This window comes from Pectinophora gossypiella, chromosome 6, assembly GCF_024362695.1.
Source record: "Pectinophora gossypiella chromosome 6, ilPecGoss1.1, whole genome shotgun sequence".
In the NCBI taxonomy this organism is placed as follows: Eukaryota; Metazoa; Arthropoda; class Insecta; order Lepidoptera; family Gelechiidae; genus Pectinophora; species Pectinophora gossypiella.
This window is the reverse complement of record NC_065409.1, coordinates 9918690-9937325: the sequence shown is the minus strand read 5'-3', so window position 1 is coordinate 9937325 and position 18636 is coordinate 9918690. Positions and strand designations below refer to the sequence as shown.

At 41.9% G+C, this 18636-nt stretch overlaps 1 protein-coding gene across 1 annotated transcript in view; it reads right to left on the bottom strand.

Moving 5' to 3' along the window:
• The window catches only part of LOC126367589 (probable chitinase 10), a 36119-nt gene that overhangs the window by 1478 nt on the left and 16005 nt on the right, over positions 1 to 18636 (bottom strand). Inside the window, exons 22-51 of the mRNA XM_050011176.1 lie at positions 18183 to 18289; positions 11643 to 11862; positions 10981 to 11187; positions 10466 to 10639; positions 9942 to 10130; positions 9423 to 9596; positions 8850 to 8927; positions 8104 to 8292; positions 7544 to 7701; positions 6956 to 7169; positions 6742 to 6857; positions 6420 to 6663; positions 5946 to 6122; positions 5514 to 5725; positions 5013 to 5291; positions 4733 to 4921; positions 4446 to 4645; positions 4060 to 4356; positions 3844 to 3977; positions 3545 to 3756; positions 3282 to 3417; positions 3023 to 3165; positions 2750 to 2935; positions 2104 to 2395; positions 1911 to 2029; positions 1524 to 1658; positions 1185 to 1321; positions 961 to 1094; positions 665 to 876; positions 119 to 385 (exon numbers count right to left, since the gene is read on the bottom strand). Of these exons, the coding sequence (XP_049867133.1) occupies positions 119 to 385; positions 665 to 876; positions 961 to 1094; positions 1185 to 1321; positions 1524 to 1658; positions 1911 to 2029; positions 2104 to 2395; positions 2750 to 2935; positions 3023 to 3165; positions 3282 to 3417; positions 3545 to 3756; positions 3844 to 3977; positions 4060 to 4356; positions 4446 to 4645; positions 4733 to 4921; positions 5013 to 5291; positions 5514 to 5725; positions 5946 to 6122; positions 6420 to 6663; positions 6742 to 6857; positions 6956 to 7169; positions 7544 to 7701; positions 8104 to 8292; positions 8850 to 8927; positions 9423 to 9596; positions 9942 to 10130; positions 10466 to 10639; positions 10981 to 11187; positions 11643 to 11862; positions 18183 to 18289 (5531 nt within the window). The remainder of the gene's footprint in view (positions 1 to 118; positions 386 to 664; positions 877 to 960; positions 1095 to 1184; positions 1322 to 1523; positions 1659 to 1910; positions 2030 to 2103; positions 2396 to 2749; positions 2936 to 3022; positions 3166 to 3281; positions 3418 to 3544; positions 3757 to 3843; positions 3978 to 4059; positions 4357 to 4445; positions 4646 to 4732; positions 4922 to 5012; positions 5292 to 5513; positions 5726 to 5945; positions 6123 to 6419; positions 6664 to 6741; positions 6858 to 6955; positions 7170 to 7543; positions 7702 to 8103; positions 8293 to 8849; positions 8928 to 9422; positions 9597 to 9941; positions 10131 to 10465; positions 10640 to 10980; positions 11188 to 11642; positions 11863 to 18182; positions 18290 to 18636) is intronic.

The following is an 18636-nucleotide window of genomic DNA, read 5'->3' as shown; positions in this document are numbered from 1 at the left end:
AAATACAGAAATACGATCTCAACAGCAGCAATTTGCATTCGTTTTTATATGTAAAGAACATCTTTACTTTGTACGTTTTAATATCAAATTATCAACATATAGTTTTGGACACACTTACAAAGCTGTTAATCCCTGCCATTTGACTAGACTCCAATGGTACTAGGTAGGCCGTTTTCCCCCTGGTCGAAGCGAAGTAGTCATTAGCAGCAATTGCTAGCCAGTCTACCGCCTCAGTCAGTACATTAGGGTCGTAGGCTTCCTCCGCCATCGCAGGGGTGGCTGACACCATGACTGAGAACTCTAAGTTGTGAGCTCGTAGGGCGCCGGACAACTCTAGAACTAGAGTACTGAAGTGTTCCTTGTCTGACGTTTTTCGTGAACAACCCTGTAAATTGAAAATAGAACAATGTTTTGTTATCATGCAATGTTGCCGCTTCTGACATTTAATATGGAAAGTTTTGGTAATATAAAATTAAGTTATCGCTATTGGCTCTCTTCTGTTTTTCGATAACTTAGAAAGTAGAAACTGTGCACTACCAGAAAGAAACCTTTATTGTAAGTGTGGTGGATATTGCTCCATATGTCTTCTAGTTTACAAGGGATACCTGTGCCCACGAATGGTATATGATATATTAAATGAGTATAGTACGTGCTGTAATAGTACCTGCATGCACGCGGGGTATTGCCAAGCCAGTTGCAAACCATCGAACTCCCACCTTCTCAGGAATTTAACGACAGAGTTGATGAAATCTCTCCTATTATCGCGGTCGGCAGCCATGCGGCTCCATTTGTCATCCTCCGAATCTTCTAAGCCCCCTGCTCCTAGGATTACTTTTACGCTCTTCTGTCGGAATTCTGTTATTTTTCCATAGAAATCTGAAATTGCAAAGTAGATTAGCATTTCAAAGTTTTGATATAGCTGGCAGGTTGGTATTTCGAAGTTTTGATGGATATCCTTACCATTTTCAATATCAAGTTCATGGTTTCCTGATTGTAACCTGTATGGCTTCTCCTGAAGATGCGCCCAGGCGTAAACGATATGTGTGCAAAGTGCTGGGTTCACTTGTTCTGGTCCAAAACTACCATCGCCTTGTCTGAAAGAATTTAGGTCGTCACGAAAATGCATTGAATGAAAATACAACTAAAGAGGAAATACCTGCTTAAATTATTGTAATGATTCGTACCTGTAATAAGCCCAGTTGGTAAAGTAACAAGCAATAATTGGCTTGTCTTCGGATTGTACTATTGGACTGCTTTCATCCGTAAGCCGAAGGTTACCTCTGTTCTTGCAATGAGATTTCTCAGGCCAATCGCAGTGATTCTAAAATATAAAGAAAACATTAATTGTGTTAAAAACATTACTTTTATCTATTACAAATAAACTATCAGCGAAAAAAATTCACGATCTGTTCATTAAACAGAGATTCGTTTAAACAAACGATATAATTGTCTATTTTATATTACTGCGGTGAGTGACTTGTGTACGTTTTATCAATTAACATAATTAATGAGTATTTATTTACCTTGTTCCAGTATAAGGCGTCTGGGCAGGTGAGCTGAATGTATTGTCCAGACACGCACAAGTAATATTTTCTGCAGTCTGTGTTGTCGGCCCTGAAAGTGGCTTCCTGACACGATTGACCTTCCAACGACGTACCCTAGAGGAACACCACAGATTAACATGGTTATCAGGTAAGGCATTCATGGAATATATCTATCATATATTTCTCTATTCTTCTTTTTTTCTTTATCTATTTTGCTTACCTGGTTCATACTAGCGATAAAATGTACCTCTGACTACTCCAATCGGAATGTAGTCGTGATCTTATCTTATGTTGTGTATTCAAAATCTATTTATTTTGTTTTATGTTTTATTCTACAATTTTTTTTCTATATTCTGAAACACTTACTTGACCACCAAAATCTTCATCTGGACGGTTATCAGGTTCGATTGGTGATGGTTCTGGTTCAGGTCTAGAGACATCAACAGACGTTTCTTCTTCTGGTATCTGCGGGATTTCAGCTGCAACTATAAGGGTATGATTATCAAATGATTACCAGTCAAAGTAAATGTAGATAATTTCTTTGGATGAACAAACTTACTTTCTTTGAGAGAGCAAGCGGGCGGTGCTTTGGTGCCTCGCAAGACGTGGTTGATATTGTGCAGTAGCGGCGACTTTCCGCAGCCGCAATGCTGACCGGTGAAGTCGTCTAGGTCCAGGGCCCACACCATGCTGCCTCCGAGCTCCATAGCGCGGACATACTCGGCCTTGTGGCGGATCATGAAGTCGTCGTCGAATGAGACCCACTGGTCTCCCAGAGTGGCGTATGGGCCCATCCGTCCGCCCGGGTCGCGGGTCACTTTCCAGCCTTGTGATCGGATGCGTTCGCATATCTAGGCATTCAAAATCAAATATTAGACAGTAAAAAAGGGAATTTTAGACAGTTTTAAAGTCTTGTTAATCGTGCAAAGTGAAAATTTAAACCTCTCGGACGCTGTGCTAATTTTATTTTATTTATTTTATTTTAATTTCAACAATCTCCTTATCCATCCATAGGGAAGGCCCGTGCCCCAGCAGTGGGGACCTTAATGGGCTGGTGATGATGATATTTTATTTTATTTTATTATGTTTGGGGAGCTTACAGCTTAATTCACACAATTTAGACCTAATCTTAGTTTTAATCATTTTATAGTGTATTGAATATTGTCGATCGTTTTTTTTCCAAGATAGTCACAAGCATCACTCACTTCATAGAACGCCAAGAAGCCTCGTGCTCTAGTCTCATCACCAGCTTCGCCGCCAGCGTAAGTAGCCACACCAAGACCTGATCCACTGTTTTCAATCAGAGAGAACGACTGTCCATAGAAAGGCATACCCATTACGAGTTTCTTAGCCGAAGCTCCTTTGTTCATCCAATAATTAATCGTGAAGTTCTGAAAAGAATAGATAACAGTTGTAAAATTTATCTAGTTAATTGGTTGAACAATTCTCCTGTAGTTAATAATACGATTCAAACTTACAGTATTCAAAGTCTTATCTGCATCGTCTTCGCGGGCGTACATAGGAGCAACATGGCCAGTTTTCTTTTCCCATTGACCATGATAATCGTAAGTCATCAATGCAATCCAGTCAAGATTCTGAGATAGAGTTGGTACGTCGTATGCTGTGGAAATAAGGGAAGACATTGAAACTTGGAACCAGGATCTTCAGTAGGCTCTATGGAACAGACTACAGAGGAGTACTTCATATAAAATTAAAGTAGATGAACGCTTATCTTACCAAGGTCGATAACACGTTTACTGGCAGAAACAGCTGCAGATAAGAGTAAACCGTGTGGTTGGAATGTTGCTCGCAGTTCTTTCACCAGATTAGCGAACCCCTGCTTGTCGGAACTTGGTCCTTTTTCACAATTTACCTGGAAAAAATACTTTCATTACTTACAGGCATTACTGATGTTAGAAGTATTTGGTTGCATGATCTTGATACAATTGTAGTGTATTTTATTGGTTTGTAAGAAAGATTGACTATTAACTATTACTCACTTGCCAACACCTAGGGTACTCCCAATCGAGATCTAGGCCGTCAAAACCGAATTGCTGGATGAAATCTAGGGCGTGTACTACAAACTTCCGCCTTGCAGACGGATTGTTCACAAGTCGCGAATATTTGTCGCCAGCAGAGTCATTCCAACCACCCAAGCCGAGAAGAACTCTAACGCCTTTACTTCTCAGTGCTACTACTTTATCATAGAATTCTGAAATCGTGTAAAGTATGTAAATTTTCCGAGAATGTAAGTCAAGAAAATCTCATTGGTATCTTTTGTATTGTTTTTTGTACTTACTGTTTTCAACGTCAAGCCAATTGTCGTGAGGTTTGATGACAAGTTTGTTGCTATCGAGGACAGCGAAGGCGTACACGATGTGGGTGCAAAGAGATGGGTCAATGTCGCTGGGTGTGTACTTGCCTGAACCCGTTCTAATTTGAGAAAATGAAATACATAAGTAAGATGACGATGGAAAATACTGTTGATATTTAAGTAAGCTAACATTTATATTACCTGTACCAAGCCCAGTTTGTATAATAACAGACGACCTTGTAACGTTCTTCTTTGAATGTAGGTCGTGTCGTAGTAGTTTGTGGTTTCGAAGTTTGAGGCTTGGTAGTTATTTTCATGGGTTTTTGCGTGGTCGGTTTAGGCTTGTAACTAGGCCGTACTTCAATATCTTCTAAATCTTCGTCTATTTCATTTGCAGGTTCAACAATAGCCTGCGAGGGAATAGATTCTGCCTCTACATGTGTATCTAGCAGACCATTTTTGATTGCGTTTAGCAGTGGATGTTTGCCTTGACCACATCTGAAATATAATAAATTGTTTATTGCTAGCACATTTTCTTTGGCAAGAAATGAAATCTTGTTTCATATTTCAGCATTTTATACACTTACCTGTTCCTGAAATCATCAAGATCAAGGGCCCAGACCATTCCACCAGCTAAATCCAAAGATTTCAGAAAGTTAACCTTCTTTTTGATAATTTCTGGGTCGTCGAAAGATACCCATTGATTGCCTTTGTGTGCGTATGGGCCCATACGTCTGTAGGGGTCTTGGTTTACTTTCCAACCTTGGTTTTTGATACGGTCACATATCTGGAAATTAATTGCTTATATCAGGCTTTATTCTTATTAAGGAATCTCTATTTTGTTTGAAACGTTTAAGAAAGTATGAGACAGTACCTCGTAATAAGCCAAAAAGCCTTTGGCTCTGGTGTACTCTCCTTCATCGCCACCTGATATAGCTGGAGTGTTCAACCCGCTAGCTTGCATTTCTGATTCTAGAGTGAATGCTTGCCCATACAACGGGAAACCCATAACAAGTTTTGACGACGATGCTCCTTTCTGCATCCAGTAGTGCATTGTGTAATTCTGGAAATAGATTGTATTTAAAATCAATTCTTGTTTTTCTAGTGACTTTTCATCAGTTGATTACGATGAAAAGTTTAGATGAAAAACTTACAGCATTGAAATAGGTATTATCGTCTTCAGGATGATAGTATAGCGGCGCAACATGGCCAGTCTTCTTGTCCCACTGTCCGTGGTAATCATACGTCATGACAGCAATCCAGTCCAAATATCTCGCCATGACTGGGACGTCATAACCAGCGTCTATAACCATTTTACTTGGAGAAACGGCGGCGGATAGTAATAGGCCTCGTGGTTTGAAAACCGCTGAGAGTTCTCGTATGAGGTCCGCGAAACCTTGCTTGTCGGAGTTAGGGCCCTTTGAACAGTCCACCTGAAAAATATACGTTCCCTTATGTCTTCTGTTTATTGAAACTGTTAACTGTGATGCGAATCCGTCGCGTCGACGTGACGTAACTTTAATTAATAAATAATTGACATCGGCGTAGGTATGAACCCGTTTCAATTAAAAGTTTTTGTTTAAGTAAGTCAATCCTCTGCAAGAGCAACTAGGCAGTCACCCCATATATTTTAATATATTTCTTAAAATCCTTACCTGCCAGCATTTAGGATACTCCCAGTCGAGATCGAGTCCATCGAAGCCATATTTGTCGACGAACTCGAGAGCGTGATCCACAAATCGGGCGCGAGCTGCGGGGTCGTTGACTAGTCTCGAGTATTTGTCGCCAGCTGAGTCGTTCCAGCCACCAAGAGCCAGAGATACCTTGATACCATGACGTTTGTACTCCACTACGCGTTCGTAGAAACCTGATTATAGACATCATAACTTAATGTTGAACGATCGCAAAACAGGTTGTGAAATTTGTGGCCCGAAATGTATATTATCTTGAGTCAGAAAAATGTTTGGGACAGCTTCAGGTTTAAATTTCAGCATTGTCAATTGTGTTTTGTAAATGTAAATTATGCAATATTGCGCTTCATTCGTTTTGGGAATAAGACAGTAAAGACAATCAATTGAAATACTCACGATTATCATAATCAGCCCAGGAGTCGTGCGCCATGATGAGGCCATCTTTGCCAAGAACTGCGAATCCATAGATGATATGGGTGCAAAGAGTGGGGTCGATATCTTCAGGAGTATACTTGCCAAGACCGGGTCGATACCACGACCAGTTGGTGTAGTAGCACACCAACTTGTAGCGACCTGATGACAAAAATCTCATATGTCGATACAGACGATATTCAATATCTCCTATACTCTAAGGTTGCCTGGAAGAGATTACTAATTAGCAATAAGGTCGCCTATTGTACTCTTTTTATTTTGCTTTTCTTTGTAATGTTGTATTTCCTGTGTTTGCAATAAAGTATTTGTTATGTTATGACAATGTATGATACAGGAAGATACCTACTCGTATAAGGTAGATAAGTGTCTACCTGTAAATCAGAGAGGACTTGTTATTAAAGTTTCATACGTTTACGTAATTCAATGCTTCATACGTACTATTTGCAAGCGCTGGTTTTGTAGCTTCAGATGATGTACCGGGTGATGGAATTGTGGCGACTGGCTTTGATGCAGCTGGATGTGTTTCATGATGACCGTGTTCGTGGTGATCTGGCACTGAAGGCTTCATTTGTCCTGGAGGCTTCGCGGGTGTCGCAGGCTTTGCAGTGGTCGCAGGCTTGGAAGGTTTGGGAGCGGATGACTTGCATTTCGCTGCTTTGGGCCAATCGCAAATTTGTTTGTCCTGTAATTTTATCCCAGTTTTTAATAAGATACTTCTTACGTATCTTAGGTGTGAGTGTGAATGTATGTGAATAATTACCTGATTCCAATGAAGACCAGCACTGCAAGCAAATTCCTCGAATTTTCCAAAGATGCAGTGACGATAACGCGTGCAGTCCGAAGGCATGTTAGCGTATTCTCCGTTATTACAATATGCTGTAACAAAGAATAAATGGTTTAGTGTGTTTTATCGTTCAACGAATAAATTCTGATGGATTCAAAAAATATGTGAATGTAAGAAGTAGGACACTTACTGGTTTGCTGGCTGTCAGGCTTGGAGCTGTCGATCATGGCGGCGGAGACTTGCCGGCGGTCGGAGCACGAGGCGGCGCTAGGGAAGTCGCACTGATTGTGGTCTGCGTTCCACACCAGGCCGGGCGCGCAGCTTTGGGCTATCATCATACCGTTGACGCACACGAAGAACTTCTCGCACTTCGGATGCGGGTAGTACATGCCTGTTTGGCAACGCTGCAAGAATTAAGAAAAGTTAGTATTTATCCATTTCCATCTACATATTTAAGTGTCGATATATGGTGAATACGTAAGTTTAGTACTTACTTAAGTTGTTTTTATAATAAGATACATTGCTATCTTCTGTCGCGTTTGACCTCATTCAGATGTCTGGATTATCAAAAGGCGACTGTCGTAGGACCTATCATTTTTTTGATGGAATTATCCTTACTTTCGGACGATCAAGTGATTACACCTGGAATGTCCTAACCAAACACGGAACAGTCTCTTAGTGAGAAAAAGCAACAGCAAAACAGTTTAAGAACACCATGGACAGAAGAGGGCGCCTGTTTTTATAATGTGTAATAGTCTTTTATTCAGGTAGTACTCACCTCGCCAGGTTTAATAGGGTCAACGTCTACGATAGGCTTCTTGGTGGTAGTGTATGATGGGCGTCTGGTGGTAGATGTAGTGTACGAGGGGCGTCTAGTAGTTGTTGTTGAAGTCGACGTTGCTGATATAGGGGACTTTGTTGTGCCGGGTTTATTCGCTGTGAAAAAACGTTTTATTATAATATTCCGCACATATGTAATTTGTAATCGAAGAAGTTGGCTATTTTGGTTTTCTTTTGGAACTCGATGACAAGCGAGTTTAGACCGATAAACATGAAACAATTTTGTCGATCAGAGATTATTTACTTACCTTGTATCATACTGAACATAAGGTTTAGATTGAGAGACAAATTTAGCCACTTCCAATTGAAGAGAGATGGTCTCCCCACGAGTGAGACGTGTTAGCGCTACTATAACTTATTTTGTGGTATTAGCCTGTTGTAGATGAGGTGTGGGTAATTAGTTTATCTTGCGATGGATGTACCTATGAATATCCCAATTAGGATACAGTCGTAGGCTTATGTTATGCATGTTATGTTATTAGCCTGTTATTTCTGTACCTTCACACATGGCGAAATCAGCCCAGTCGCAACGGTTGGTCCGCTTGTCCCAGTGCAGGCCTGGGGGGCACAGCTGCTTGCGCCAGCGGCCGGAGACGCACAGCAGGTACGAGTCACACGAGCTGGCTGGAGCGTGCATCTCGTTGCTGCCGCATTCTTTGTCTTCACTCGGCGCATTACCTGATGAAACTGGTTTGATTTGGACTTGAATTATTATGTTCTATTAGATCAACAAATCGGCTAGGACACTGAACAGAAACTCTCTTATGGTCGAGATGTGGTATCTGCTTTGAAAAGCTTTGATTTTTGACAGAATCTGGTGCTAGCTTTTACGCAAAACACTGCTACGGCGAAGTAATATACAGTAAAATAGGGTAGGTACTCACAAAGTAACGTACAGTTTGTACAGATTAAACCTATCAATAAATACACAGACATTGTTCTATATACTACACAACAAGTTTATTAAAATTGAAACTAATTATTAGTGAAGATTTTCCTTATTGCTTTTAATATTTTGCGTCAATAATTAATCAGAAGGCCTAGCAAAAGTGTTATTTTTTTAATTTGAAAACCGCAACTCTTTTTATAAATAGACTAACGAGGACAATGCTCTTTTAGTTGATAATTCAATTATACCAATATGGTTAGTGAATAAAGTGTTATGGCCTTATTATTAACATTACTCATTAAATGTAATTGTTCTGGTTTCCAAACCTATATAAGAGAAACTTTGAAGATCTTACCTGTAGTTGGTGGTCGCACTGGTCTAGGAGGCTTGGTTGGTTTGGGTGTCGCTGCAGTTGGTTTCGGAGCCGAAGAGCCTGAACAAATTACAAAAAATACAAATTAATGCTCATTCTGCACAGAGGTCGGGACCTTGGAGGGTGTTTCGGCATGGAATGAACAAAAATACTAAGTACGAACAGAAGAAGAGACACTCTCCGCCCCGCACCAATACGAGCTTGAAACGAGCTTGATTTATCTCACACGGTATTATATTTATTATGTCCAGGTAGGTAAGTATAATATGTCCAGGCTGTGATTTCGGGGGAGTTATATAACGTTCGAGTTCGTATACGCGACTCCTTATACGAAACTTCACACATAGACGTGCCGGGTTCATATTCCTGCTGTCCACTCTGGCTCGCGATACCACCTCTTTATGAAAAGTGTGCGTAGTTGCGTACAAATTCAAATTTTTCAAAAAGTGCGGTTTTATACTAAACCCACTTTCCGTTGCGGAACGCTCCCAGCACCGCCTCTATTTGGTCTCTATTTGGAAGCGTCCAAAAAGATGAACTATAAGATTCTCCTACCTTGACACTTGGCATATTTGGGCCAGTCGCAGTGGCTCTCGGCAGGGCTCCAGTGCAGGCCGGGGGCGCAGTGCTGCAGGCGCCACACGTTGCCGTCGCACTGCAGGTAGGCGCTGCAGTCGCCGGACACCTCGTGGTACTGACCCGTGCATGGTGCGCCTTCTGATGCACCGCCTGATACAGCACCGTGCTTTACAAGGTAGTCATAGCTCCAAAAGACGGTCTTTTTGAATGGATGCTGCTACTTTGGCTAATTATGTTTTACTGTGCAACATTGAACATTGCCAAATAAAGCGAAACGTCGTGTATTCTCCCCATAGAACTCACATAATATGTTGGTTTACGTTGGTATGTATCTATTACAGCAATATATTTTTGCGACGCATTACGAACTGAATACCGAAATGGCATACCTTGATATACTTAGTATCTTTTAAATGATATTTGGAATTGATTGGAAATATCAATATTAATGTCTCGTGGACAGATATGCCTGTGCATTTCCTACATGTAACTCACCAGAACCGACTGCAGGTGCTGAAGTTGTGGGTTTAGCTGTGGTAGTGGTGGTGGTAGTTGAAGTGGTGGTTCGTCTGGTGGTGGTAGTGGTGGTGGTAGTGGTGGTCGTGGTGGTAGGTCTCGGAGGGGGGCGTGATGTCATCGGCGCCAGAGTGGTCGTCGCTGTGCTGGCTTCGTTGCTGGGAGATTCTGAAACGGATTTCAAAGATAACTTCTATGATGTACTGGGAGTGTTCCAAAGCCAAAGATAGAAAGTGTTCAGCTGACTGTTTTTATTTATTTGTTTCGACTGGAGCAATATATCACCGGCTTCATATCAAAAAGGGGTAGCAAGTGTCTTCAAATTAACGTGTGGCTTCGTTTAGGTATCCCTTTAAGGATCATGGAAGACACGTATATATGTGTTGATGGGTATTAAGGGTTAGTGGAAGAGTTTGGGCTAGCAGTCAATTCACCAAAGTTTTCAAACAGTTGTCGACTAAGTTTCGTCGCGTAAGTTTATGTATGTAAGTAATAGTTCTTACCAGTACACTTGGCGAAGCTCGGCCAGTCGCAGCGGTTGTGCGCGGCGGCCCAGTGCAGGCCGGGGGCGCAGTGCTGTTTGCGCCAGTGCCCGCCCTCACACTGCAAGTAACCCCCGCAGTCGTCCGGAGAGGGCTTGTACTCGCCAGCCCGGCATGGGGTGCCTTCTAGACCACCTAAGAAATAAGTAAACGATAGTATAAATAGTCTTTATGTGTGTCTTTAGACACCGTTTTCATATCCATCTAAAATCTCAGTAAGTACGATCAGTGCCTAAACCGTAATAAATCTGTAATCGCAACTGACTATACTACGTGTAGCGGAATGTTTTGTATTGAGAACTCTGTCCACGAAAGGGTGTACGTGCGTGATTTGTGTCTGTCTATAATTATATTTTAATTCATTGAGAGCTAAAGTCGTGTCTTCAGACAGATTTTTTCTATCACTGTAAGTCACATGCGTACTAAATGAAATTAAAGAAATAATGTTATAGATACACCGAAAAATAAACATTTACCGTTACTCGGCGGTTTTGAAGGCGCGACAGTGGGTCGGCGAGTGGTAGTGGTGGTAGTAGAAGTGGTGGTCATGGGAGTGGTGGCTGGTGGCCACCACGTCTGCTGCGTGGCGGAGCTGGTGGAGCCGGGGTTCCAGCTCGGCCAAGTGGTGGACGTGTGGTGCTCGTGGTGGCTGTGATCGCCGCTTGGGGCGCTTGTTGCTGATCCTGGTCAAATGGAACGGAAATCAAATGAAACTTGAATATTATACATAATAGTTGCTGTCGTGACTTTTTATATGTTGGGGTCGCTCTGTTCTTATCCTACTCAGGGTTAAGTTACCAAAAATATTACTTGGGTAAACACTTTCATATTGTGACGTTATAAAATAAACACTATAATTAATACCAACTCTTCTTTGTTATTAAACATGTAGGTATATGTTTTCCAAGTGTATATGGCTGGGGTCTGTAATACGGTGCATAAACGGAATAAAGCAAAATAAGCACAAAACAAGAAACGACACGTATGTCGCCGTCAGAAAACTGTACCTACTTACCTTTAAATAATTAAATAACGAGCTGCCGCGATCACACGATTCAGTAACTTTGCGCGCTACATTGCTGAGCATAATAATTATATGATTCTAAATAAGATAATAATTGCCATTAAGTTGCCGTACCATCAGACTCAGCAGTAGTGGTTGTAGGCGGCGCCGGCGTTACTGGCTCGGGCGGGCGCTCACAGGGCGCTGAGGGCGGCGGCGGCACCGAGCGGCCCAGGGCACGCCCCGCCGCACGCAGTAGGGGTGAAGGCTCCGCACAGCACCGGTTGCTGAAGTCATCCAAGTCGATAGCCCATGCCACCACACCGCCTAGACCTTGTCGCATCGCCCATTCGACCTGTTTTTTTATCAAAGGTTATTTGTCGTAGTTTTTCAGTAGCACAATAAAATAAAGGAAAGAAAATCGATATTCTGCAGAACATCATTTATATGTTCATCTATAATTGATTTCAATATTTCAGTACTGTGCCGTCGGCTTGACCTTCCGGAGATTACCCTATTGCTTCCTTTCATGTGCGTGTGTACAAACCTATGTAGTGAGAGCGAGATAGCCTATATCGAGCCCCGCGAGCGGGGAGGGGTGCCGGCGAGGCGCGACGCGGACCGGGCGCGCGCTTCTCATCAGTACGCTATGGTTTTCCCAACGTGTGCATGTGTGTTGACGTACTTTGGATTTATTGCAAAAAAACTTACGTGAATGGTGAGTTTTATTATTATTTAACTTTTATATAGTGAGAGTGAGTTTTGTAAAGCCTTTAAACATTATGGTTAGTATAACTCGGTCCTGTAAACGATGTTATCGTTGGACTGTAACCAAATAAGTTTTGTTATGTTGTGTTTTTATGTTTTTGTTCTATGAGAAGTACTGTAATAATTAGTGTGGATTTACTTAGTTTGTTCGAATTAAGTGAAGTTTCTTTCAGCCGTAGCCGACTAAGGCTCACTGGCCGCAGCCGTCTAAAGCTCGGCAGCCGCAGCCGTCTAAGGCTCACCGGCCGCAGCCGTCTAAGGCTCGGCAGCCGCAGCCGTCTAAGGCTCGGTAGCCGCAGCCGTCTAAGGCTCACCGGCCGCAGCCGTCTAAGGCTCGGCAGCCGCAGCCGTCTAAGGCTCGGCAGCCGCAGCCGTCTAAAGCCCTGCAGCCACAGCTGTCTGCTGCTCACACCTGTGTTGTGTATGCTAATACAGAAGGTTTTCTGTTGGCAGATGGCGGAATCAGCCGTTTTCTTAACTATGGGCGAGCTACTGGAAGAGTCAGCAGAGACGGAAGAGTCGGATACCCTGCTGGATGAGCTCAAAGCGCTGGCACACAGGTCTCTGCCAGAGGGTTGGACCAATTGGAAAACACTCAACCCGACAAAGGAGGAGCTCTTCGGGGAGTTGGTCGATCCTCAAGTTCTAAATAAGATAAGATTCGCTTTGCCTACCCTTGGTTGGGTGAAAATCTTTCTGCCGGAAGCCGAATTTGTTGCGGAAAAGCCTTTCCGTGAAATGAAAATTTCAATGCTCAATTGGGCTTTATGCCGGGCATTAATTATCAGCCCACCGAGCATAGTCAATAAAGTCAAAGGCTCCGCCGCCCAAGCGGAAATATTTTTATCTGCATTGCAGTCGGTGCGTTCTGAAATTCTAACGAGAAAGGAAGTATGCCGTCGGCTTCGGTCGGATTCTGAGGAGGATGAAGAAGATACTCACACACCACAAAAGCGAAGCCGGATTGTGGAATTAGAAGAGAAGGTAGACTCTCTGTTTGGTCAATTATGCAGGAAAATTGATTCATTAAAGAACAGTTCAGGAGGTATATTAGCCGATCACTTAGCTCCAGAAAGTGGTGAATATGAGGACTCGGATATAGAGGTTGAAAATATAGATCCTTCTGATCTTTCTGATACGGAAGTTTTGAGCACGTTTAAAGCTCCTGAGTTTAATTTGGAAAAGTCCTTGATATCTGACACACATTTACCCGAGGATATTAGTTTTGCACCCGAGGTCAAAGAAGAGGGGCCCGTGATTCCTGCACCGTCAGAGGTCCTCAAGAACCAAGGCATTTCTTGCCAAAAACTGGGGTCCTCCTCCTGGAATAGGATCAGGTATAAAGAAGTGCAGAAGAAATTGCGTGTTGCTCCAGTATTCGATGCGCTCAAGGTTAATGATCGGCTAGGAAGTATGTCTTCAAAAAGTTTTAGTGCCAACGTTTTATCTACTGCTGATACTACTCTGGGTACTATCTGCCATGGTCTGTTGAAACAGAGAGAAATTTTAGCAGAAGAAGCCAAAAAGTTGACATCCAAATATCCGGAGGTATTTAATGATGTGCAAAATTTACTAGCCAATAGTACTTCTGCATTTAAAAATGTGTCTGATGATCTTCTACAATACACATGTGCCCGTAGAGCAGAAATCATTGAGTTCAGAAGAAAAGCGTTCAAGCCGGCTAACGACTTCTTGGCTGCTAAGCTATCGCAGATTCCGCCTTCTGAAACACACCTTTTTGATGAGGACCGCCTGGAAGATTTTATAAGTCGACAAGGTGGTTTATTTCGAGTCTTTCGTTCTGCAAAACGACTTCCAACAAGCCCGAGCAACGCTTTCTCTCAGAGCAAACATTCGAAATCAAAATCAACCTTTAAACAAAACGGTAAAGGTGCGGACTGGAAGAAGCCTCAAGCATCCACCTCTAAATCAGATTCCCGAGCCAAGCGGTTCAAAGATTTCAAAGGCGATTCAAAGGCTTCAAACAAGCGTCAACCTCAAAAGAAGGAACGCTCATCCACCTACTGACTATGTTTTCAGAGGAGGCCAACTTGCTTTGTTTGCTCCACATTGGAGAAATCTCGGTGCTCCAGAACCAATTCTGAGTATGATAAAAGGTTACGGAATACCGTTTGTCATTGTTCCTCCTCTTTCTCGTTTCTCAAGGCGGAAGTTAAAGCAGTTTGCAACGCCAGAATCAGAAGAAATGTCATTGGAAATAAGGAAAATGGAGAAAGAAGGGATCATCGAAAGAACAACACAGGAAACCGGATTTCTATCCAGAATGTTTTTAATAAAGAAAGCAAATGGAAGCAAGCGCCAAATTTTCAACCTTCGTCGACTAAACCGTTATCTAAATCCAAAAAAGTTTCGCCTAATAAACCAATCCAAAGTACCAAAATTCTTACAAAAAGACGACTTTATGTGCAAGATAGATCTTTCTCAGGCCTACCTCCATGTACCTATAAAGAAAAGTCACCGAAGGTTCCTGTCTCTCAGCTATCACGGTGTTCTATATCAGATGACTTGCCTGCCGATGGGTCTATCCAGTGCACCTTTGGCTTTTTCAAGGATTACAAATTGGATTGCGAACGTACTTCGATCACGAGGAATAAGAGTTCTAGTGTATTTGGACGACTTCCTATTTGCCCACCAAAACGAAAACGTTCTTCAGGCCCAAGTCGAAGTAGCAGTAAACTTTCTTCTGAGTCTAGGGTGGAACATAAACTGGAACAAATCTGTATTGAGTCCAACAAAGGAAATAGATTACCTCGGAATAATTTTCAACACACAGTCAAACACCAAGTTTCTTCCCCACGACAAAATTACAAACATCACGCTTTCCCTGAAAAAAAATTCTTCAATTCCGTCGGTGGAGTTGGGTCAAAGGGACTTCCTTACTGGGAAAGCTGCAATTTGCATCAGAAGTGGTACCCCTAGGTCGTCTTTTCTGCAGGCAACTTCAGAGGGCAAGTCGAATTCTGATAGAAGACAGACCGAACAAAATGTTACCTTTACCTCAACCTGCAATAGAAGAATGCCTCTGGTGGCTAAATCACCTGACCGTGTCAAGTCCAGTATTCCAGGAAGAACCCAGTGTATTCGTGACGACGGATGCATCCGACATAGGTTGGGGCATACAGTTAGAACATATCCATTGGTCCGGAAGTTGGAGTCCAGCTCAGATAAGATGGCATATAAACTTGAAGGAGCTCTACGTAGTCTACATAGCTCTGCAAAAATTCAAATGCTGGGTCGAGAACAAAGTGGTAATGATTCAGGCGGACAACCGGACAATAGTCGCCTACCTGCGTCACCAGGGCGGAACAAAGTCGCAAAAGTTGTGTCGTCTAACAAAGAAGATCCTGCTACGGGCAAAGGAGTACAACACTGTGCTGATTCCTTACTATATACCCGGGAAATTCAACACAATAGCCGACCGCCTGTCACGGAGTTCGGTAGCGACAGACTGGCATCTGAGCGACAGCATGACACAGACAGTTTTCAGCCGATGGGGAATTCCGCAAATAGATCTGTTCGCGACGTCGCAGTCCAGGGTAGTTCCCATTTATGTATCGATAGATGCGACAGATTTACAGGCTCAATTTATAAATGCATTCAGCAAGAGATGGGATTACAACTTGGCTTGGGTATTTCCACCACCTCCGTTAATTCCCAAAGTCATTCAGCACCTGAATCATGCAATAGGAACATACCTGGTGGTAGTTCCCAGATGGACGCGAGCCTTTTGGCGGACCGCTCTGAAATCCAGGGCGACGGCCGCACCTATAGTAATGAAGAATCTGTCTTGTCATCTGATAGACCTAGCCACGAATTATGCGCCACCAGATGTGGCGTCAATTACTTTGGAGGTTTGGAGGATTCAGGCTGGAGTTTGCTAGTAAAAGATCTTCCCTTGGAAGATGTAGATCTATTAAAAACAGCCTGGAGACCCTCAACATGGATGACTTACACCTCAGCATGGAAGGATTGGATTAAATGGTGCAGATCCAAGGATGTTGTGCCAAGTAATCCCACACCCTATCAAGTAGCAAGTTATCTCAGCTATTTGTTCCGAGTCAAGAAAGTAGCATACAGTACAATTTTAGTCAGAAAATCGGTTATTGCTACATTAGCTAACCCGGAAGGGGCAGCTAATATTTGCTCTCATCCAGTCGTGAAGAATATTCTAAGGGCAATCTCTATAAAGTCGGCGGAGAATGTATCTCCTCGTTCTCAGGTGTGGAACATTCAGGATTTGATTCACTGGCTTAGATGTAACGATCCAGATACGACAAGTATTTATCAGGTTTCCAGATTTTGTGCTCTATTGTTGCTTCTTGCTTCGGGGAGAAGAATTCACGACCTGACTTTGTTACAAGTAGATGACAAGCACTGTTGCATTAAGGGCGACTCAATTACCTTCTGGCCAGCTTTTGGCTCTAAGACGGATCGTAATAAACACAGACAGTCGGGGTGGATGATACTTAAGCACCAGAACTCCGAGTTTGATATTATAAAATGGATAAACACTTTGTTAGTGTTGTCATCTAATAGGCGTAAAGCTAGTCCGGGATTGTTTAACTTATTTATAACAACTAGAGGAAAAGTAAAACCAGCCTCCAGAACAGTGATTGCTGGATGGCTTAAACCAATATTTGTTAGTTTAGGATTGGAAGCCTCTCCAGGATCAATTAGGTCTGCTGTAGCTTCTTACAATTATGAAAACAATTTACCTCTGGATGATTTGTTAAAAAGAGGAAATTGGCAAGGCGCTACAAATTTTTTCAAGCATTATTATAAGTCTGTGTTAGCGCCTACAATACATTCTGATAACGTTTTGTTAGATTCTTTTGTACCTGTTTAACATTCCTCTAAGAATACTGATACCTAATTAGCTATGTGGATACCAAATTTTATTGTTTTTGTCAACTTAAGACTGATTTTATGTTCCTTTTAATCCTATAAGACTTAATTATATAAGTATTTAACAATTACTCATTAGTTCCTAAGAGAAGCTGAGGACTGATTAAGATTTTTTTATGTTTTTTTAGTCTCGTTACTCGTTGATTGTTGTAACAGCTTTCATTTATAAAATAAAATAAGTGTGGTACACTACACGTGTCTTTTCCTTTTCTACTTATGTTTATCATTGTTTCTTAGTCACAGTACGCTATGGTGGTGCCGGCAGATACCAAAACAAGTCTCCGGAAGGTCAAGCCGACGGCACAGTACTGAAATATAACCGTTTTCTACCCCGAAGGGAGGAAAACGAGTATTTCAGATCTTGCCTAGGCTTGACCTGGAGCAAGTCCCTTGCCGTCATCAGGGAACTTTATTCTGGTCCCGGTGTAGTACTGATGAGAAGCGCGCGCCCGGTCCGCGTCGCGCCTCGCCGGCACCCCTCCCCGCTCGCGGGGCTCGATATAGGCTATCTCGCTCTCACTACATAGGTTTGTACACACGCACATGAAAGGAAGCAATAGGGTAATCTCCGGAAGGTCAAGCCTAGGCAAGATCTGAAATACTCGTTTTCCTCCCTTCGGGGTAGAAAACGGTTATATTTAAAACAATTTCCCGCGAATTTCAAAATGAACGAATGGTTTTTCTATAAGATTTTTTTTTTGGAGAAAAGATTAAATATAAGGAGTACCTATCTAATTGAAGTACTGGCTGTTATGAAAAAAGGTGTTTAAAAAGAAACCGATTTTCATTTTAATACATTTTATGGCTAGTACATTAATGTTTTTGAGAGAAATTGACCAGTGTTACGTCTTTATCAAAAAGTTTTTATAGTTCTTAAAATAAAAAGAGAGTACTTACATAGATAATTAAAAAAAACCGAGAATGTTAGAGACACAAAATTATTATTTTGTATTGTGAATTGTGATAGTAACAAATTCTTACCTTTTCAGTGATTGATTTCGGATCATCATAACCCACCCATTGATTGTCAGAATAGGCATAGGGACCTGCTTTGTCTTGGCGGCCAGTTTTCCATCTGATATTTTTAACTGGAAATTAAAAAAGAAATAATTTTCGGAGAACGCGGTACTTACATCACGTGTCACGAGTTATTATAATTTTGAATTCATGTTGGGATCAATAAAATTGTTATCCCGTGGTTTCCAGGCTTTTGCCCGAATAATGGCAATAGGTTCATCTTATAAGACTTAAGCACAGCTAGCGACAAGTAGGTCCATATATTGCACACTTCTGCTTACCCTTTTGGGTATACAGACGTGATACTTTGTTATTTGTTATATATACTTAATTAAAGAAATTATCGCAATGATTAAAAAGTAAAAAAATATTTTCTATAAATATCGACAACAAAACAAACCTTCTTTTGACAATAATT